The sequence below is a fragment of the Callospermophilus lateralis genome, chromosome 4 (genome assembly GCF_048772815.1).
Source record: "Callospermophilus lateralis isolate mCalLat2 chromosome 4, mCalLat2.hap1, whole genome shotgun sequence".
In the NCBI taxonomy this organism is placed as follows: domain Eukaryota; kingdom Metazoa; phylum Chordata; class Mammalia; order Rodentia; family Sciuridae; genus Callospermophilus; species Callospermophilus lateralis.
Genome location: NC_135308.1, coordinates 27,264,256 through 27,287,567, shown reverse-complemented (window position 1 = coordinate 27,287,567; position 23,312 = coordinate 27,264,256). Strand labels below are relative to the sequence as shown.

General features: G+C 33.5%; 1 protein-coding gene across 2 annotated transcripts in view; it reads left to right on the top strand.

Annotated features, from left to right (window-relative positions):
- Positions 1-23,312, top strand: part of Gpm6a (glycoprotein M6A) — a 311,940-nt gene that overhangs the window by 258,026 nt on the left and 30,602 nt on the right. For both annotated transcript variants that reach the window (XM_076852375.1, XM_076852374.1), the window contains one exon: positions 7,416-7,608. In XM_076852375.1, the coding sequence (XP_076708490.1) occupies positions 7,416-7,608 (193 nt within the window). The remainder of the gene's footprint in view (positions 1-7,415; positions 7,609-23,312) is intronic.

Genomic DNA, 23,312 nt, shown 5'->3' with positions numbered 1-23,312 from the left:
CATCATTAGCTGTAAGCTGTATATTCCATTTAACAACTTGTTCAAATTTCTTAGAGTAATGCCTCTTTATCCCTGTATTATGTCTATATCCCAGTTCATAAACTAGTTTCAAAACATCTTAGGCATTTAATATAATTTTATGTGCTATTGTATGGTTTCCATATGCTGTTTCATCTGTATGTCAGAATTAACTGAAGCACTTGATAAAAAGAGATAGGGTTCTTCATAGAGTACATTGTGAATCTCTATTTTTGACATGATTCCTGGTGATTTTAATAGGGAGCCAAAAAATCAGGAGCATATAAAAAATGCTTTCATACTCTGCAAATCCTTTCTCATTTGAAAGATATTCCTTTTAAAATTAGAAACTGGTTGGCTTAAGCATTGCATTTTAGCAATGACAAAAATATTTCAAGAAAAATCTCTCATTCAAGTTTGTTGTCTTGGTAATGGCACATTGTGTTGAATTCTTTAAACGTTTATATTGATTATGTACTTTGCTTAGTCTATAAAATTTTTTAATAAAATGTTAATAAAAATCAAATATTATTTGATCATTATTTGTACTATATTCTCAGATTATTTAAAAACATGGGTTATAATCTTATTAAAGAGTTAGATATTGTGAATTGAGCTGCTAAACATTGAAGTGGCAGTCATTATAGTATGTTTATTTTAAGTCCTTTGGGTATAAACAAAGGAGTGGGAAAAATGGGTCAAACGGTGGTCCCATTCCGAATGTTCTGAAGAATCTCCACACTGCTTTGCAGAGGAGTTGCACCAATTTGCAGTCCTACCAGCAATGGATGAGTATACCTTTTTCCTCTTAGCCTCACTAACATTTATTATTCCCTTTATTGTTGATGATTACCATTCTGACTGGAGTGAGATGAAATCTTAATGCAGTTTTGATTTGCATTTCTCTAATTTCTAGAGATGTTGAACATTTTTTAATATATTTGTTGATTGATTATATTTCTTCTTCTGTGAAGTGTCTGCTCAGTTCCTTAGCCTATTTATTATTTGGGTTATTATTTTTTTGTGTTAAGTTTTTTTGAGTTCTTTATATAAAATGTGGAATACATATTCAATGGAATACTAGTTAGCTTTAAAAAAGAATGAAATTATGGCATTTGCTGGTATAAGGATGGAGTTGGAGAATACCATGCTAAGCGAAATAAACCAAGCCCAAAAAACCAAAGGCCAAATGTTTTCTCTAATATGTGGATGCTAATTCACAATAAGGGAGGGCACTAGGGAAGAATAGAGTTACCTTAAATTAGGTAAAGGGGAAGTGAAGCAAGGTGAGGGGAGGAGATATGGGGATAGAAAGACTAGTAGAATGAAACAGACATTATTACTTTATGTATATATATGACTGCATAACCAATGTGATTCTACAACATGTACAATCAGAAAAATGAGAAATTAGACCTCATCTATGGAAGACATATCAAAGCACATAAATGCAGTCTACTGCCATGCATAACTAAAACAAATAAAAAAAATTAAAAAGTAAGATATTACAAAGTGTGTTTGCTAAACGCTTTGCAGTGTAACGTGTTATTCATATGTACCAATTTGAACTATTGTTATTCATATTTCTGATATGTTATACTTTATAAAAGGGGCTTTTAGATCAACTATTTGGATAATAAACTCTAAGCCCATTGTCACTAATTCTGATTTGTTGAGAGACACAGGGGATACATTGATCCTGGCTATTCTAATTGGATTCTCAGTTTACCACAATAATATTAAATGTTTTTGTAGGTTGTTTTTGGAAAAGTTTCTGAAAAGGTACTTGATATTTCTGATTTTATCTCTCAATAGTATGTAGGCTCAAGTAGTTTCAGAGTCCTATTTTTTTCATCACTTCTGTATATACTCTGTAGAACTAATAGGTGCTCAACAAACATTCCTGAACATTGACATAACAATCCATTAGCCACACTGTCAGGACAGCATAGGAAAAAGGAATGACCATATATAATAAATGCAGCATGGTCAGGTATTCTAATTGCTCTTTTATTTTTATCCAATGTTGGCTGTACTCCATTGAAATTTCCATAGACCCTTGAAGAACCCAAGGCTAACACTGAATCATTACAAATTTCAGAAATAATTCTCTGAAAAAACTGGCTTCAATCTCAGCTGATAACTTTTAAAGTCTCTTGTCCGAAGATGACTTTAATACACTTGTCTTTGACCCCATTTGCTAGCATCTTCCTTTCTTAACTTGGAAGGCTCCAGAAGCCATGTAGCCAGCCTCAGGCACTGGGCTTCTGAGGTGCTGGCTTGGCTGCAGGGCAGCAGTAGGTAGAAGACACCAGGACTCCAGGTGGGGACTCACTGGAGGGAAATGTGGTGAGTTCTACCATCTGGAGACTGTGGTGTTCAATTCTAGGAATCTGTTTTTATGTTAATTATTTGATGATTCACTAATCTTCATTTTCACTATTTTTATTATGTTTAGCTATGGACATTTCTTTCTGTCTTCTGATGATGTAATTTGTTTACCTCTTCCCTTCAATTTCCTTCTTTGTCATTTTGTTCTACCTTGCCATAGGTTTTCTTTATTTTTAGCCTTCTATTAAAATGTAAATTTTGACTATTTTACTGTTGTTTCATAAGTCTTGGAAGGCTCTTTTATCACCTTCAGATCTTTTTACAAATGTCATCTCAGTTATTCCTTCCCTGACCTTTTTATCAAAACCTGATACCACTATCTCACTCTTCCGTATCCCCCTTCTCTGTTTAGGTGTTCTTCTTGTTACTTTTCACAATCTCATATATATTACTTTAGCCTCGTGTTTTCATCTGCCTCCTACCTTTATAGGATTTTTGTTGATTTTGTTTCTACAGCTCCAGCTATTACCATAATGCTTCATGAACCTGGGAGGACTCAATAATTACATGTTGAATGCATTCATAAATGTAAAATTAATGAACAAAATGTTAGCATGACAAATTCAGCAATTGATAAATATAGCATAACTCCTGTGTTTTAGAAACGCAAATCTAACTTAGAAAAAATTGTTGCATAGGCAGGGGAAGAGGGGGAAAATAATAAAATCATTTTACCAAATGATGCAAAAGTATGTTATAAAATTAAAAACCAGAGACCCTCTTCAAACAATAAACAAACAAGTTAAGAGTAAAACAGGGCAAGCATTTTCTTTAATACCAGGAACACAAGCTGATGCCTTTTCTCATCACTTCTCACTGCATTTTTATCTAACAGAGTAGGCTGAACACAAGTATGAAGGCACAGGTTTTGAAAAGATAGAAATAAAGCTCAAAATTTTTCACATTGTTATGGTTATCCACATAAATAGTAAATAATCCACAAATTCAAAAATAATTCATATAATCAAATAAAAACTTTTAAGCTTACAGATAAAAAAATTGACATAAGAATACCAATCAAAATCGATGAATTCATTTGTGTAACAAGATGACATTTTTCTAAAATTTATATGCTTAGTGACAATAAATGGAGGAAAGTTTTTTATATATGTACAAGTCAATCTTTAAACTTACTAAATATCAGGCTAATGCTAATGTTTCAGAGTATGTTGAAAAAAAATGGCTCAGAATTCTTCTAATATTTGCTTTCATTTGAAAGCTGACAGCATAGTGTTATTTCATTTGGGGCACTGTGACCAGAAACAATAAAAGAGATGCTGCTTTGCATACAAATGGATATAAAGAATATACAAATTTTGTGCCAATATTTGAATCTCCGCTTTATTTGAAGATTAATAGGCTTGTTTTTATAACATCTGCTATTGAAAATGTTTCCGGTGTAAAGCAATCTGTATTGTTTTGATACAGATTTTCACAAGAAAGTTATTTTCTCCAGTTACCACACTCACTTACTATGTCTTCATTAATATTCATTTAATAGAATGTTTTTTCACTTTGGTTCAGTAGAAACCCCGTGATGGGGGCAACAGAATGCTCAGCTGTGAAGGGTGATTGTCGGGAGTGTATCCTGGCCGAGGGGCATGGTTGCCATGGTTTCTTTGCTGCCCTGCCAAGGCTGTTTCTCACTGTGGGTGGAAAGAAGCTCCCCTGCCAGCAACTACGTGGGATTCTGGCAGCTGGGAGAATTCTGAAATGATGTGCTGCTTCACCATATGGGAGTTTTGAAAGTCTTCTTTTAAATCCAATAGGCAACTCAACTCATACTCATAGGAGGAATGAGGGTGATAAGGATGCAGCCCATTACGAGTGCAATAAATATGTGCCCCACGAGACACTTAGAGTTTCTTCTCTGAATACAAGTGTTGAGGAGGATCAGCTCTTAAATGGAAATGGAAATATTGTAGCCTAACCTTACAGTAATGGCTGTTCACAGGGTTTCATATTTGTCAATAAAGATAACATCATTCCAAGGGATTTAAATGGTAGCACTTAAATAAGAATACAAGAAAGGGTTCCATTTCATTTGGGGAACTTAAACTCATTTGAAAATGAGAATTAACTCAGGGTTGTCAATTTGAGTCTACGTGACTATTGCAATTTATCTCACACTTTTCAAACTTGAAAAGCTACTGCTTATATAATCAATGCTCCATTGTGATGACTTCATGATCCCCCTAGAAGATCTAGAGTCTAGCATAGAGGCTAATATAGGTCATCTAAGGCACGGTGGAAAGAAAAGTGAGCTAAGTACATAATGACTCTGAATTAGTAATCATTCCTCAGGGGCAGTTTGGGTGACCATTGGTAGGATAGCCATTTTATTTGCCCCTTAGCTATTCTCATTCTGATTTCATCCTGGCCCAGTTGTAAACCTTAGGCTCTAGGGGTCTGCAAAGGTAATTCCTATTTATGCATTTGGTGTTTAGATGTTTTTCTTTGTGTTGGAACTTCTATTCTGAGTGTTTTGTTGAACATGCTCATCTGGCTTTAATACCTCAGGTTGTCTGCAGTAGAAATCTCCTACACTGTATACGATGTTTTGAGAATAGCAAAGAGAGGAATGGGATTTGAAATGGTGGGACTATTACTTGTACTTGCCAAAATTAGAGGGAGCACTTCTTTGGATTTGTACCAGTTTTATTTCTCTTTTTCCTTTATTTTAAAATAGTGAGATATGAAATTTAGAAAATAGAAAGCAAATAGTCCAGAGATTTTTCTTCCGCTATTAATCTTCACCCAAAACTGTGTCCAGTGATCTTGCCACACTGATTTCAGCCACCTACTAATGAAATTTCTTCCGACTCTGTGAAGTTTCTAGTTGTTCTAAACTTTTCCACCTCCTCATATTGTTATGTGTCTGAATGTGCACATATATGTCCATGGAGGAATACTCAGGAAATTATTCTGGTTGCACAAACAACAGCTATGAATTGGGGAGGTGTTCAAATTGTTCTATTTTTTTTTTTTTACTTCCTCTGAGGCATATGAGATGAGTTATAGATCTCAAGAAGACCAGTTCAATGAGTACCAGACTAGCTCAATCTCTGAGTATAAAGTTACTTTCACATACTTTGAGTTTATCTTATGCCCATGTATTGCTACATAAATATAGGGTGAACATCTGAATCTGAAATCCAGAAATGCTCCAAAATCTGAAAGTTTTTGAGCCCAGACATAATGCCACAATTGGAAAATTCCACACCTAATATGTCCCAGTCAAAACATTGGCATACTAAAAATATTGTATAAAATTACTTTCAGGCTATATATAAAGTGTATATGAAACATAAATGACTCATGTTTAGATGTGGTCCTATCTTCCTGATATAGCTTTTGATATATGCAAATATTCCAAAATAAAAAAATCTCTAATCCAAAGCATTTCTAGTTCCAAGCATTTTGAATAAGAGATAGTCCATATATATGCCTTGTAGAAAAAGTGCACGCAGATATTCCTGTGACTGAGTTAAGTACAATCATCCTAATCCATTTTTAAATCTCATTTTTGTTTATTTCTGTTGAACGAGGAAAAGTCATTAGTTAGATGGGAGCCTTTAATGTTCCAAATGAGATTTAATCAAAAATGTTCAGAATGAGAAAAAGTTGGAGGAAATCTATAAAATGAGGATAAGTGTATGGGAGGGAAAGGTTTAGAAGTGGGTATATATAAAACAGATCATCTGTGGAGATATGCCTACCCTGTCAAACCCCTCACCTAGATTTTCCTTTATCAACAGTGACTAGAACATAGTATCTCATCAATATTTCCTACTGCAAAACATATGTACTTAATTAATGTCTTAGAACACATCCAGTAACCTAGAAAATTTTGACACTTATTTTGAACATGAACAACCATGGTTTTCTGTTGTCTCAAGTTAGATGCTGAATGCTGTCTTTCAATAAAGAGGTAGGTGATGAACATCAAAAAGGAAAAGGGACTGCTGTGATTAAAAAATTTTTGACAACCATATGACAGCACAATAATAATAATAAGTTTAATAATAGTTACAAATAGGTCTAATAATGGCAGATAACAACTATTGAGTCATTCCCCTACATTAGGCACTATTTAATGTATTAATTCAACCATATGAAGAAAATTCTTATTTTCACCATTTTATAGGTGATAAGATCAAAAGAATAAATTTACTAAAAATCACAGAGATGAGATCAGGATTCTATCCTGCCTACTCTCTCTTTTCTGCTCTGCCAGTGTCTTCCTCATTTTCTTAAAGTCATGAACCATAGAAACAGATTATGCAGGATGAGTCACTATACTGAGAATATGTATTAATGATCTGAACTCAAATTCATTTCCCTTACTACACGCATCGAATTTGGATACCATCTATTGTCTTCAATTTTAAAAATTTGCTGGCCAAAATTCAACAACTTAAGTTTACAATACACTAACTGGTTTCAACTCACTGAAAAATATATCCACAGAGTTCAAAAGATTAATTATCATTAAAATAAAAGAATGAGTAGGGACTGGGGTTGTAGCTCATGGTACAGCACTTGCCTAGTACATTTGAGGCCCTGGATTCAATCCTAAGCACCATTTAAAGATAAATAAATAAAATAAAGGTATTGTATCCATCTACAGCTACAAAAATTATTTTTTAAAAAAGTGTGAGCATATAAAATTTGAGAGCAATAAACTCAAGATAGAATGATATACATACAGGAATGGTAAAGATTATCAAAAGAAGTTTGAGCTGAAAAAGAAGGGCTTCTGTGGATGTGGGGCATAAAGGAGTCATCATAAGTAATAAGCATTTTCTGTTTCTGCAACATGGATTATAAAAAGGGAGTTGATCTTTATATTGTCCAGGGCATCGTAGGACTTGATTCATATGGTTAACCTGATAGCATCTATCAATGCCAATATAACTTCCCAAAATGCTAAAGTTGGATTTTTTTTTTTTTACTTAAATGAACAAAACATGAATTTTTCACATATTTCCTGTTGATCTCTACAGGGTGTTTTGAGTGCTGTATTAAATGCCTAGGAGGGATTCCGTATGCATCTCTGATTGCCACCATCCTGCTGTATGCGGGCGTGGCCCTGTTCTGTGGCTGTGGACATGAAGCACTTTCCGGGACTGTCAACATTCTGCAAACCTACTTTGAGATGGCGAGAACTGCTGGAGATACACTGGATGTTTTTACCATGTGAGTCAATCTAGTACTTATATGAAGTGTGTATGTTGTTTACATTTGCTGTGTGTTAAATAAATAGGCATCTAGAGTTAGGGAAGTGATAATATGGATGAAAAAGATACTACTAGATGTACGTGGTTCAGAATAGCCTTGGCCTTTCCATCAGCTCAAGGCTCTTGGCATAGAATCAGAAATAAAATTAATTCAGGTTTGCTCAGGCTTTGACTCAGGTTTTAGCTAGACTTCAATTACCATTAGGTAGAATATTTACTTTTCTCTTGCTCTTTCAATTTGAGCAAAGGCTCAGCAGAAAGATAATAAAGAACATACTAAGATATACATCTAAGCTCTGCTGCTAATTCCAGGAAAAGTTTTTTTAAAAACAATCCAAGGTACTCTTATTTTTCAAAACAGTCTAATTCAGCCACAGATACGGTATCCTCTACTTTTCCTGCCTCACAGAAAATTATGTCAAAATTGTGGAAGGTTCTCAGGCTTTCTGTAAAAGGATAAATCACAAGAAGAAACTGAGCGGGCTGGGGATGTGGCTCAAGCGGTAGCGCGCTTGCCTGGCATGCGTGCGGCCTGGGTTGGATCCTTAGCACCACATACAAACAAAGATGTTGTGTCCACCGAAAACTAAAAAGTAAATATTAAAAAAAAAGGAAATGTAAAGAAAGACAAAGATACCATTTAAAAAAAAAAAGAAGAAGAAGAAACTGAGCAGCTTTTTTCCTCAAAATACCAGTTATGCTTTTCTTTTCCAAAATGGAAACTCCTGGTATTACTAAATCATGATGCTATTGAAATAATAGATTTTTAGAAAGATAACTTAAATTGTCTGAAAGTGAAAGGTTGTTGTCCAAATTTCTGTCCTTTATTGCTTTATATTATAGTAAACAGGAGTTTGCGAATTAATTACAGAAGAATTTATTTCCAAATGAGTTACTGATTGAATCTATTCAGTGAGTTCATAACTACAAAAAAGGAAAACAACTTGTTTATTACAAGTTCTTTTTGTAATCGCACCATAATTTGTCCCAGGACCCATCAGTTTTTGTTACCCTTGCAATTTATTCCATTTATTACATACTACTTGGTACTGTTTGTTTGTATTGTGCTTTATGTCCTTTATGTTGTCATTCTACATAAATTAAAATACTCTTAATGTATATTCACTTTTTTCTGGAATAAGATGCATTTAGGTTTGTAAGTCTTTATGGTTATCTGGTTGGCTAGAGAAGCTTTGCTTTTTATTTCTGTAATTCCATCTAAAAGAAGTTGGTCAAAACTCTGATTAATGTAGGGCAGTTGCTATTGTCCTGGTTTAATTTTAACCTAAAACCCTAATCTGAGACAAGACTTGGTCAACTTAGACAATTTTCTACGTAGAAGACAACTATTCTCCAACTACATTATCAAAAATATATCATATCACTATGTTTCTTTATCATCTAGAAGAAGGTTGTTCTGAACAGGATATTTTTATCAATTATATTCATTATTTTGTTCATTCAGGTGAGTAATTTTCCATGAAAATGAAAGAGAATGCAATTACTAATTCATATGGATAAATAAAGCAGGAATTCTTTACTTTGAGATATACTTCCAGACAGAATGGATAGAAAAATTTTTAGGAAAAGATAAGTTAGAATATTTATGTGGATCTAAAATATCTTAGAAGTGAAAACACTGGTTAAAAAAATGAAATAAAATTTAAAAACTATTATGAGACTAGGGAAACTCCCTACAACCCACACATAGTGATTAGAGGGAAGAGGAGGATTGATTAGTTAAGAAATGAAGCTTCTGTAAAAATATAGTCCCTAAATGCAGTATCAAGGATAGAGAATCACCATGGACATTGACAAATGACAATGAAATATTAATAGCAAGCTAAAAGTTATATATCTTCCCTTACAACTTTATTTTGCAAATTCATTTTAGAGAGTTAACATTACCTGCCAAATTGAATTCTTTACACCTGTAGCAGTAGACAGTTTATCAATTTCCATCAGATTAAATGTAAAGATACACATAAAAACCAAAATTCAGTGGCTATCAATGATTTAGACTCAAATATGCCTGAATCAATTCTTAAGCTTATAAATGATATTTGTCATTTGGAATATAATTAAACTATTTGAAAATGCATGGTATTACTGCAAGTTAGTTTGCAGAAAGTTTTAAGAAGATGATTGCATGCCTCTATTTTAATGTGATAAAACTGACATTTTCTTTTTAGTTGTATCTCAGCCTACCCTGGACAAAATATGTTCTCACTGTTCATTATTTTAAGCTACCACAGATGTCCTTAAAAATCTACAGATTCTCTATACTTAGGCTACATTCAAAGTGCTAAATTTGGTTATAGAGTGTGAAGTTTGTTAGGAATCATAAGCCTAATAAATGGCATGCCTAAATAGATCTATTAGCAACCAATTATCAAGATATATTTGATATTTAGACAACAAACTTTAATATATTTCTGAACTCAACTAAAGCGCTGAAATTGTGAGTTTAAAAGAGAGATTTGAGGACAGAGATTTTATTTAGTACTTTTACCTTTGGTCTGTTACATGAGAAATTAAATGCCACCAGTAACACATTTTTGGAATGGAAAAATATCGTTTTGGTTGGGAGAAATTAATGCCAACATTATCTCTCTTTTCTTTGTTCAAATTACTTGAATTTTTTCTATGGGTCCTGTGGAGCTGCCAAATGGATTAAGACTCTCTTTGCCAAAAAAAAAAAAAAAAAAAAAGTTCATGAAAACACAGAGGGCAGATGCATTCTGTAAACTTCTCAGTGTGATCAGTGCCAATTGATAAGGTCAAAATTTGCATAAAGGTTCAGAGGAAGTAGAGATTAACCTGTGAAGGGCTGAGGATAGAGGTATCAGAGAAAAGGAAAAGGTAAAATACAAGGCAGTGGAGAATGAGCAATGAGCTTTCAGGAGATGCTTCTTGTTTGGTAATAAATTATTTGAAAAAGAAAATTAAGAGAGTGTGAAGAAAGGACTTAGAGCCAATTTTAGTAATTTACTGAGATTCTTATTACTTTTCTCCATAGTTTTCATGCTTAATTCAACCAAAGTAAGCACTCCTATATCTTATATTTGGAAAGGAAAAGAAGCCTGTTCACAGGATGGCTAAATTAGAAGATACAATTTTCCAAACTTGAGACTTCCACCCATGGTTCTTATAATCTGAGAATTAATCCCTCCTTTATCTTGATGACCACAAAGTCTCTCTATTTTCTCTCCTTCATAATCCCATCCTTCTTCTTCCTCCATTCTTCTCCATTCTCTCTCTCTTCTCAGATACTTACAAGTATCCCTACATGGTCACTGTCTCCTGAGAGGAAATCTCAAGGGCAAGCGTGCTGAAATATGATTATTCTGATCCATAATCACCTGCCCAGCATGCAGAATGTACTTATCATAAATAAGTGTGCAAATAATCTCCATTCTTATGCAATCTGTCTTTCAGATATTTAATGCTAAATACCATAAGCCCACCCAGTAGAAAGTGATCTGAAATCCGGGTCTTATATTCCCAGCTGATGTTACCCATTGAATCACTTTGTCATATTACATTTGAAGTGTGGAGACCTTCAGAGAGGGGTAGGGGAAATGAATTTCTCAAAGATTTTGTGCCCTATTAATGTAAGTTTTAGTATATCTCTATCTCTCCTTACCTACTTGGTTCCCCAGAAGCTTTTTTAAAAATCTGTCAGTTTAGTTCTTCAAATCTAGGTTATTTGTTGGCTCTAAACTCATAATGATAAGTGTGGAACTTAACCTATGGCTCCCATCCGTGTTCCTACCCTCCAACCACAACTTCTGTGTGTTCAGCGCAGTCACTTGGGCACACTGGACACTGGAAACAGCTCTCTACTCTGCCACTTTCTTTTATGATGAAGAAGAAATGTTCTAAGTTGCCATTTAGACTTTCTTATCCTGAGAGATTTGGGGGAAGGTGTTATTGCTGTGATCCATTAGTGTCACTTGACAGCGAATGAGAAGGAGGGTAAGTATTTTACTTTGGAAAGTGGATTCATATAGGTCAATGAAATACAGACACTTGTTAGAAAATTAGCTATGAAAATGATTAAATCACTGATTTTTCTGGGTGAGTTGGCTTCTTGAATAACTCTCCTGAGAACTGAGAGAAGATCAATCTTACTCACAATTAATACTCACCCATAAATTATTTAGTATGGACGGTGCTTGGGCTTTGGCAAACTATAGTGAATATCCAGGATCTGATATCATTGATTACTGGAGTGAAGACATTTTGTTTTCAAAATGTTATAATTGTGATTTCAGTTCAATGGATCAAAACCTGAGTTCACTAGATAATTAATTCTTCAATATTTCAAAGCAAAATCAAGCAGTAAGTTTGGATAAAATAGATTAATTGATTTCACTCTCAATTAACTTCATGTGGGTCTGTATTTCTGACTTTGCTTATAATTTTTATACATTGCTTAGACATTAATAAAATAGGACACAGTTGCCAGTTGCTTAATGAGTGAGAATAAGAAGGGAAAATAACCATGATTTTCAAGACAAAATGAGGTTTTATAGGCTGACAAAAACCATAGCAGTACGCAAACTACCTGAACAGATCTAGGGTGCTGATAAATACACCAGACTGCTGAAGTCTTACTTACCACAATGTCTGCATATGAGAAAAATTAGTATCAATGAGAGATTATTGATTAGTCTTGAAAATTCAAACATAATTTAAATCATAGTCGACACTTAGGTTAGAAAACCATACTGAATTCCTGATTTCTGAAATAATAATCAAATAGTATGCATTTCATTAGCCAATATTTTAGCCAGGCTAGTATTCCACAAATGAATGTTCCTAAATTGATTAATTAATTTTTAAAATGCTGAGTTAAAGTAATGTTTAGTCAGCATTTTCTCTGCTGTGACTAAAAGGATCTGACCAGAACAATTTTAGAGGAGGAAAAGTATACTTGAGTGCTCATAGTTTCAGAAGTCTTAGGCTACAGAAGGCTGGCTCCATTCCTCAGGACTCCAGGTGAGGCTGAACTTTATGGCAGAAGAGTGTGGTGGAGGGAAGCAGCTCACATCTTGATCAGAAAGCAGAGACTCCACTCGCCAGATACAAATGTGTACCCAAAGTCATGCCCCAATTCCCACTTCTTCCAGCCACACCCTACCACTTCAGTTACCATGCAAGTAATCCCTATCAGAGGATTAAATCACTGATTAAGTTAAGATTCTTACAACCCAATCATTTCTCCTGTGAACCTTCTTGTATTATCTGACACATGAGCTTTTGGTTTTGGGGTGACACCTTACATCCAAACCATAACAAGCAACAACAAAAACAAAACCAATTATCTAAATGTAAAGAATTTAGATAAGGATACAACATACTTTCTGGGTTTGATCCAGTTTGGCTCTTTGCCATTGTAGATATCTTAACTTGGGCAAGTTACTTAACCTCTCTACCTCAGTCTCTCTTCAGTAAAAGGAACAAACTAATGTTGCCTACTTCCTAAGGCTCTGATGAATATAAAATTTGTTGATATTTTAAAACAACTATTTGTGGTACACAGTAAGCACTATACAGCTATTTATTGTGATGGGGATAGTGATGATAATGATGATAAAGATTGTTAAATTAATGGTAATGCTGTATTCCTTGAAGCCCTGTTTCAATTGTAATGCCCACTGCCATGCTTCCTAACACCTGGTTGCTCCTGGATATGGCCCACTAACCATAATACTGCTATTGCTTTACTATTCCATCAGGATAGAGATTACAGCAGAGGTAAACATTTGAGCAAGGTTCAGGCTGGATTTGAATTTAAAGGTCTAATTTCTCTCTTAACATTCAAAAATGAAAGAATACAGTCATTTTAGGAAAAATAAAGAACATACTAATCTTGTTTAAGTGATATCTTGAAGGTTATCAGGTAGAAGCAAACTTACTTTGTTTTTCATGGTGAAAAGAAAAACACAGGCTTAGGATTCTAAGTTATAGGGATGGATTGCCTTGGAATGTAATGATTTGTTGGTCAGTGAAGCTGTTTAGATAAAGCTGTTAATGAATTTTCAGTCCTTAGATGCTTAGAATCTGTGATTCACTTAGTCTAGTTTATTTTTAAGAACAGTTATCTAAGTAATAGCCCTCATTTCACTAATTGAGTTGTTGTGAATATTGAGTATGTGAATATATGTTAACCTAGAATTCATTTTTGTTCTAAGATACTCCTGATTTCAAAAGTCTAGATATCTCTTCCAGGATAATCTTTTGTTTGATTATTCTTTTAACATATTCATTCACTGAGCTAGTTCCAATCACTGTGCTAGTCTACAGAGAGGCATAGCAGAGCCAGACAAATTCCTTGTCCTCAAGACTGACATATGGAAGACAGGAGAGCAAAGTGTCATCTACATCAGACCAAACAGATATGGATTAGAGAATAGTGGAGTCACTCCTTTAACTGAATTCTGTAATTCATCAGGCTAACCAAATGGAGTGAAGAAACTATAACAGTTTGTGCTATGTGGTATTTACAAAGACACACAGAAAATTATATTGAACACAAAATACACTGGTAAAAAGAGACCCAACATGTGCATACTGACAAGTGCAAATAAAATTTTGTCTCTACCTCATAATTTACTCAAAAAAAAAAAGTTAAAAGTTGAAAGTTAAATTGAAGACTAAGCTAATTTTTAGGGGTTAGAATAAAATATAAATTAAAGTTTTGCTTATTATGGGATAAGAAGTATATCCGCAAAATAAGAAATCACAAAGGATTTATGGATTTGACCTAATAAAAATTTAAAGTTTACTCTTTAAATGTTAGTTAAACATTGAATTTACATAAAAACTGATAAAAATGTAGTGTACATGACAAGAATTTATAATCTTAATAAATGAAAAACTAAGACAAAAATATTCTAGTGAAACAAAGGTAAAATATAAAACAGCAATGCCAATAACAATACAATAGATTAATAGCCAATAAATATATGTTAATTATCACTAAAAAACTAAGAAACATTTAAAGTGATGACATCAGAAAATTATAATACCTGGTATTAGGAAATAGAGAAGCCCTTTTTCTCTTTATGAATAAATTTTCACTTTAGAACAAATTTTCTGGACACGATTTTGATACACATACTTTAATTTTTCTAGGAATTTAATTCTGGGAAACAATTTAGGCTCTGAGCAAAGACTAGCAAAGCATAACTGCCATGCTGTTTGCAATATTGATGCACTGGTTTCCCACAGCTCCTGGAAAACAAATGACCACACATTTAGTGGCTTAACAGCACAAAATTTATTTTTATAGTTCTGGAGGTCAGAAGTCTGAAAGGAGTCTTACTGGGTTTACTGAGATGGGCTAAAATCATGGTGTTGGCATGACTCTGTCCCACCTGGAGTCTCTAAGGGAAAATCCATATCCTTGCTTGCTCCAACTTCCAAAAACCACCTGCATTCTTGGCTCATTGTCCCTTTCTGTCTTCAGAGCCAGCAGTGTGGCATCTTCAGCTCCATCTCTGATTCTGATCTTGCCCCTTCCACCTCTCTCACTTTTGAGAACCCTAATAACTATATGGGTCCACCCAGATCATACAGGATAACCTTCCCCTCTTGAGATCATTACTCTCATCCCCAAGTCCCTGTTTCCAGGTAATATGACATGTTCACAGGTTCTGGGGATTAGACTCTTGACATCTTTGAGAGGAGCATTATTCTTCTTACCACTGATCAAAAGTAGGGTATTGATAAAATACCTCTTCAAAGGATAGAATGTACCATAATCTAAAAATGTTGAAAAATTATGTAATAGTTTAAAATATATTTACTAAAAAGAAAGTTTTCAAATAGTCTATAACACTCATAACTTTTGTAAAATTAAATTTATATTTAACTGGAAGAATAAACAGCAAACAGTTGGAGTTTTTCGTTGTTTGTTGTGATTTTTTCATTCATTTTCCCCCAATGAACAGACATTGTTTTCTGGTTAGTAAAATAGTTGTGTATACAAACAATGATAAATTTGAAAGTTTACATTTTAAAAGTAAGCAAAATGCTTTAGAATAGGATAACATAAAGATAACTTTGAAAAACAAAAATTAGCGAAAGGAAAGAAACACTTAGGATTATTTAATTCTTCTATGGACATTGTCAGTGGCTTCATATCAGAAGGTTATTAATGCATTATCAATGATATGTCATTGACAGAAATGTATATTTATCTAAATAACAAGAGTTTAAGTTTCCTAATATAAATGTGAAGTTATTTGTTATATTAAGTTGATAGGTAGCATGTTAATAAAAAAGAGTATTTTTATGATAAAGTAGAAGGAATCAAGTTAAGTCAGGCTTATTATAATTTAAATATTTTGGTGGTTTAAAATATTGAAATTGATTTTGGAATAAAAGAAATTTTCATCTTCAGGTTGTTTGAAGAAAAAAAATATGCCTAAGAATATTTGAACATGCAGAAATTAACGTGCAAGTTAAAGTGTATAACTTGTGGTAATCTGAATAGTGGCTCCTAAAGATATCCATATTCTAATCTCTGTCACCTGAGTATATGACCTGATATAGAAAAAGTGGACTAAAGAGTTTAATTAAGGTCAGGATTTTGAGGTGGCGAGATCCTTCTGGATTATCCAGGAGAACCTTCACAATACAAGGGTCATGAGAGGGAAGAAGAGAGATATTTGACCAGAGAAAAAGCCAGTGTGATTCCTGAAATGAGGTGTTGCCTACATCTTTGAAGATGGAGAAGGGGCCACTAGTCAAGGATTGCTGGGAATGTAGCTCTTGAAGCTGCAAAATGCAACCTTCTGAAGAGTCTCTAGAGGGAGTGAAGCTCTGCCAACACCCTGGATTCAGCCCAGTGAAACTGATTTCAAATTTCTGACACCCATAACTATAAGAAAGTGTGTTTTGTTTTCAACCTTGAGTTTGTTTATTAGAGCAGCCATAAAAAATTAATATATAGCCTGATCATTTTATTGCAGTACTTACTATAAATCATTGCTTATTATTATTACTTATCAATAGTAATTATAAATTTTAGTGAATTTCACAAAGTTATGATTATTTTTGACAGATATTCTTACAGAATATTAGTTTGAAATTTTTAAATTTCAAAAAGGCAAACCAAAAGGTATATGACTAATATAATTGTCATCCATGATTTGGTATTATACTTCCTGCAAAATGCCAGACTTGATATACACATGCATTTTAATTAAATAAACATGGCTTTGGAAACAAAGATGATGAAATAGTAAGCACTAGCCCTTTTGGTTAGTAGTCACGTTAAAACAGGTACAAAGAGCCATGTGAAATAGCCCACATCAGCCCCTACCACAAGCCATACAGCTCGGCATTGGGCGAGAATGTCCCAACTGATGAGTTTCCCTTGGGAGGAAAGAGAAAAGCAGAGCGTTCATCCAGTGTTCTGACTCTACAGAGAGCTTCCCAAGCACTCATTTCCATCTCAATTCATTCTTCTAATTGACAGAACTAATATAGTTTGTGTGACAGGGGTCCTTTGAGAAAAATTCAGTGTAGCGGAGATGACTCACAGCTAGAGAGGGAGGAAAATGTTCAGCAAACACCAACAGAACTAAATAGACTGTAACACAATCATAGTGGTGGACTTAAATACCCCACTTTCAGTAATGGATTAAATATCTAGAGAGATCAATAAAGAAACAGAAACTTTTAACCAAGGTTTAGACCAAATGAACATGAAAGGCAAATATCTTAACATTCTACCTAACATCAATAGAAATACACATTTTTCTCAAGTGCGTATGGAATATTAACTAGTATATATAATACATTAAGGCCCCAAACAAGATTTAACAAGTTTAGGATGATTGAATTCATGCCAATATAATTCTACATATAATAGCATCCAAGAAGGGAAAAATTGCTTAGGAATAAATGAACGAAGGAGGCAAAACATTTGCACACTGAAAACTACACAACATTTCTAAGAGAAATCAAAGACAAAAATAATTGTGTCTATGAAACAATAGATAGTCTTATCAAAAGCAACAACAACAATAAAAACTAAGTATGAAATCTAAGGAAAAAGTCAACATAAGAGAACCAGGCAGAACTCTTGGAATATAAAGCTCTCATAGCATAAAAAAAATAAATAAATAAAATAAAAAATTGGGTGAAGAGTTGGAGCTAAAGTTGAAGAAATCTTCCAGAAAGGATGATATGACAGACGGATGGAAAACTGGGGGGAAGGGAGTATAATTAGATCTTAGAAATGTGCAAGTTTAAGAATGAAAGAAAAGAGATGGGGCTGGGTATGTGGCTCAAGCGGTAGCGCACTCGCCTGGCATGAGTGCGTCCCGGGTTCGATCCTCAGCACCACGTACAAAACAAAGATGTTGTGTCTGTGGAAAACTAAAAAAAATAGATATTTAAAAAAATTCTCTCTCAAAAAAAAAAAAGACAAAAATAAATGGAAAAATTACCATATTCATGGATTAGAAGACTTTTTATTGCTAATATGCCTAAACCACCCAAACTGCTTTACAGATCAATTCAATTCCCAACAAAACCCCAATGGCAGTTTTTACAGAAATGGAAAAATTGTTTAATCCTAAAATACATGTAGAATCATTAGAAACTCTGGACAGCAAAACATTCTTATTCTTAAGAAAGAATAAAGGCAGGTGCATGTTATTTCTTGATTTCAAAACATTATAAATCTATAGTAATGAAAACAATCTAGCACAGACATAAAACAAATCAATGGAACAAAATTGAAAGTCCAGATATAATCTCATACATATACAGTTTAATTATTGCCCAAAGGGTGGCAAGATTTTCTCTTCAAAAATGCCGAAAACGTGGTCCCCTCAATAAATGTTATGGGGAATACAGGATTTAATCTGCTTAGAATGAATTAAAGATTAAAAGTAAAACCTGAATTCTTGTGCATAGTTGGTAGGAATGTAAAATGGTACAGCTATTGTATAAATGGAGTACAGAGGTTTCCTTAACACTTTTAAACATAAAATTACCATAGAATCTAGCAATCGTAATTTTAGGTATCCGTTAAAATGAATGGAAATCAAGATCTTGAGGAGATACCCTCATTCCCATGTTTATTGCATCATCTATAACAATAGCCAAAGTGTGGAAACATACTAAATAAATGTGGATGGATAAAGACAATATGTTTTAGGTATGTAATGGAATATTATTCAGACATTAAAATTGAAAATCCTGCTATATTCTAAAATATGGATGACAGGGCTTTAGTCTAAGTGAAATAAGGCAGCCACCAGGAAGAACATGCTGCATGCTCCATATTCATGTGATATATGACATTCTCAAACTCATAGAAACAGAAGTGATGGTTGCCAGGGGCTGGTGGGAGAATAGATGAGTTGCTGTTCAATGGGTATGAAGTTTCAGTCTTGCAAGATGAAAAAGTTCTAGATCAGCCACAAAACATTGTGTTAATAGTTAACCGTACTATAAGATGCCCTTAAAAATCTGCTAAGAGATTAAATATTACATGGTTTTTACAACAATATAAATAATTTAACATGAATTTTCTGCATGATATTTGTGAACATTCAAAGCATTTTCAAAATCTCTTTAAAGTTGCGATACTGTGTTCTTTTCTGAATTCTAAAAGAAAAGCAAATGGAACCATTAACTTCAATATATCTATACCCCAGACTGGAAAATCTGTGTATTGCTTATCCATTAACACATTGAACTGATTGAGAATAAACTGATTAAGAAGGGACTAGTGGTCCCTTCTCCATATTCAACAATAAATGTTAAAACTAACATTTTCCAACTCTAAGAAGAGATACTATATACTCCAGCATCTCTGTCAAATCTCTGTATTCTAATACATGATTATAGCGTGCATCATAGAGGCAATGTCAGAAACAGTTCAAAACAACCTCCTATTCAGACGAATCGATAAATGTTAGTTTCTTGCCACCGTCATAAAGAAGTCACCATAAACTTGGTAGCTTAAAGCAAAACAAAAAAATGGAGCTTGGGTACAGCCCAGAGGTAGAGCACTTGCCTAGAATGAATAAGGGCTAAATTCAATCCCCAGCACTGCATTAGAGGAAAAAGAAGAGGAGGAAAATAAGGAGGCAATATGTACTGGGGAGGCCAGAAGTCTGGAGTGAAAGCATCTGCAGGGTTGGACCTTTCCAGAGCTCAAGGGTGTTCTTGGCCTCTCCTGGAGCTGGTGGTACAGGCATTCTGTGGCTTGAAGACACTTCACTCCAATCTCTGCCTCCATCTTAGTACTCTCTCTTTTTTCTGCATGTCTCTCTCAAAGTTTCCCTGCTTGTCCCCCATGAGGATACATGTGATTAAAGATCCACCTGAATGATGCAGGATCATCTTCTCCTGTCAAGATCCTTAACTTAGACATAATTTATGTAATATTAAGTAATATTCACTCATTTTCCTTATCAAATAAGAGTCATAGGATTCAGGGATTATAAAGCGAATGTTGGAGGGATAGGTTTTTAGCTGACCACCATAACCAAAGGTGTTTTTACTTTGCTCTTTTTACAATTTTTGCTAATAAAAACTTTTTGTGAAAGTGAAAGCACTGGAAAATTTTAGAGATACATGAGCAAAGAAAGCATGACTGTATAGTACTCTCTGCAATTTTAATCTCCTACTCTTTTTATGTGAGAAGAATCCAGATGGGTATAAACAGCAATTTGGAACTCTAAGATGTATAGGAAAGCTGAACAGAAAACCTATTTCTAGTTTCAATGGAGGGATTAAGCCCATTTCCAAAATACCTGCAAAAAAAGGCATACACATTTTGTTTTATTGATTTTTTTAATTTAAACTTAAAAGTAATATTAGTAAAAATGTTGATTTCAAATAAACTTCTAAAATAGCAATATGGATGGATCTGTAGAATATCAGGATAAGTAAAATAAACCTGACCCCCAAAACAAAGGTCAAATGTTCTCTCTCATATGTGGATGCTAACCCACAACAAGAGGAGCAGGGGGAATAGAAGTTCAGTGTATTAAAAAAATGAAATGAAAGAAAGGAAGCTGGGATAGGAAAAAGAAAGACAGTGTAATGAATTTGACATAACTTTCCTATGTACATATATGAATACACCACAGTGAGTCTCACCAACTTGTACATCTATGAGACTAGGGTTCTAATTAGTATAAGATATATTCCATTCTTGTATAATTATATCAAAATAGACTGTACTGTTATATAATACTAAAAAGAACCAATAAAATAAAAAGATAGCAATAGATGCTATACATATATATATATATATATATATATATATATATATATATATATATATATATATAAACAAATCTAAACTTAGAATATTATTTAAGCAGACACCCCTACTAAAATTAGGGACAAGAAAGGTAAGAATAATCTCTACCTCTGCTCAACATTATTCTGGATGTATTTGCTAATTCAGTTAGATTAGAGAAAACAATCAGATACCTAAGATTTAGAAAATAAGAAATAAAACTCTCTTTGAGATAATAGGTTGATATATATCTGGGACAATCTTAAAGGATCAATGATTAAGCTAATTCAAAAAATAGGAGCATTCAGCAATGTACAGGATTTAAAAAAATCTACATGAAAAACAGCAACATTTGTATAGACAAATAATAATTAGAAGATTTGGTGGTGAAGGCAAATTTTATTTACATTGGTCAAAGAAGCCAAATAATAAACTTAATCGTAAGTACTTAAAATTGACCTGAAGTAAGCAGTAAAATGTTCCCAAGAGTTGTAAAAGTTGATGTGAACAAATGAAAATGCAACCCTGGTTCTTGGTGAGGATTATTAAAGTATTAGTTCTCTCAAAATTAATTTACAAATTAAATGAAATCTAAAACAAACTTCAGTGAGCTTTTCTCTAGAACAAAAGAAGTTAAACTTAAAATTCACACGAAAAGATGAAAACATAAGAAGAGCTAAGAAAATACTGACAAGGAAGATCTTGGTGGTGTCTAACCCTGAAAGATATCAAGATATACCTAAAGCCTCTATAATTAGAGCAATGCTGTACTGACTGACACATGCACAGATAGACTTGTGGGATAAAATGGAAAGGATAGAAAAGGACACATCAAGACTAGGCTCGATCAATCAATCTATCTATCTGTATTTTAGGATAGTGGTAGTATTGAAATAAGTTGATCAAAGATTATACTTTAATAAACGGTAAGACAAGTAGTCAGTTTGAAAAATAAAATTGTGTCCAATTCTTATACCACTCAAAGAATAAACACTAAATTTGTATCTAAATATAATAAAATGAAACTATACACATGGTAGAAGAAAGCAGAAGTGATGAAATAAGGATCAAGAAATCTATTAAATTTACAATAGTCTTAAAACAAAACAATTTTTTAGGAGTAAAATTAACCAGAACTGAAAGATGTCTAGAGGAACATAATAAAACATTATTATTTTTCTGTAATATTGAAGAGTTACTTAAAAGTATACAAGATGTACAGTTACTAAAACAGCTAATTTATTTCTTCCTCCTTTGAAAGGAAGTGGCTTCAGTTGTTCCCCATGTATAGAACTCTACAAAACAACGTATCTGTAATTTGTAACATAAATATCGCAATGTTAGTGACAATATTGCAACCTTGTTTTTCAAAGTCCATTTTATTTTGATCAGTTCAGTATACTACACTGATTATTTTTAATTATTTTATTATTCTTTTCATTATTTTAAATCTACCATGTGTCAAGAGATGATTTAATCTAATTAAGTATTTAAGTATTGAGCTGCTAGCAGAACATATTCATTTTGCAGTAATTCAGAATTAGTAAGGAAAACAGTTCATCAGTATTCAGTTTTATATTGAGGTGCTCAGGTTGGAATAAAGTGGTATAAAAAGCAAAAACAAATAAACATTGATGAAAGATACTGAAGACAAATGAAAGATATCTGTGCTCATAAATTAGAATAAGAAATATCATTAAAATGTCTATACTACTGGAAATGATTTGCAGATTTAATGCAATCCCTACCAAAACACCATGGATGAATTTTGCTGAATTATGTAATTATGTCTTTTTTTTTTTAAAGAGAGAGTGAGAGAGGGGAGAGAGAGAGACAGAGAGAGAGAGAGAGAGAGAGAGAGAGAGAGAGAGAGAATTTTTTCAATATTTATTTTCCAGTTTTTGGCGGACACAACATCTTTGTTTGTACGTGGCGCTGAGAATCGAACCCGGGCCGCACGCATGCCAGGCGAGCGCGCTACCACTTGAGCTACATCCCCAGCCCTGTAATTATGTCTTACTTATAAAATTCATCCCACTGTGTCCAAAAAGTATTTAGCCTCAAAGTACATCAGTATTGGTGCTGTGTTGACTTTTAGGTTAGAATGTCCTGTCCTGTATCATAAACAATGCATACATACAGTGAATACATTCCAAATGTTGTAGATGATCCGTTTCTTAAATTAAGTAAATGTATAGCATTAAACTGGTGGTATATCACATCTACATTTCACATCTGCATTTTTACAACTCTGACTACATTGAATGTAAAATGGCCACTGGTTATAACAATATATAATAATAAATCTTAATGGAATGATCTTTAACTCCAAGCCACAATGATGGTAAATTCCCATAGTTTTAAAATACACCATTTGG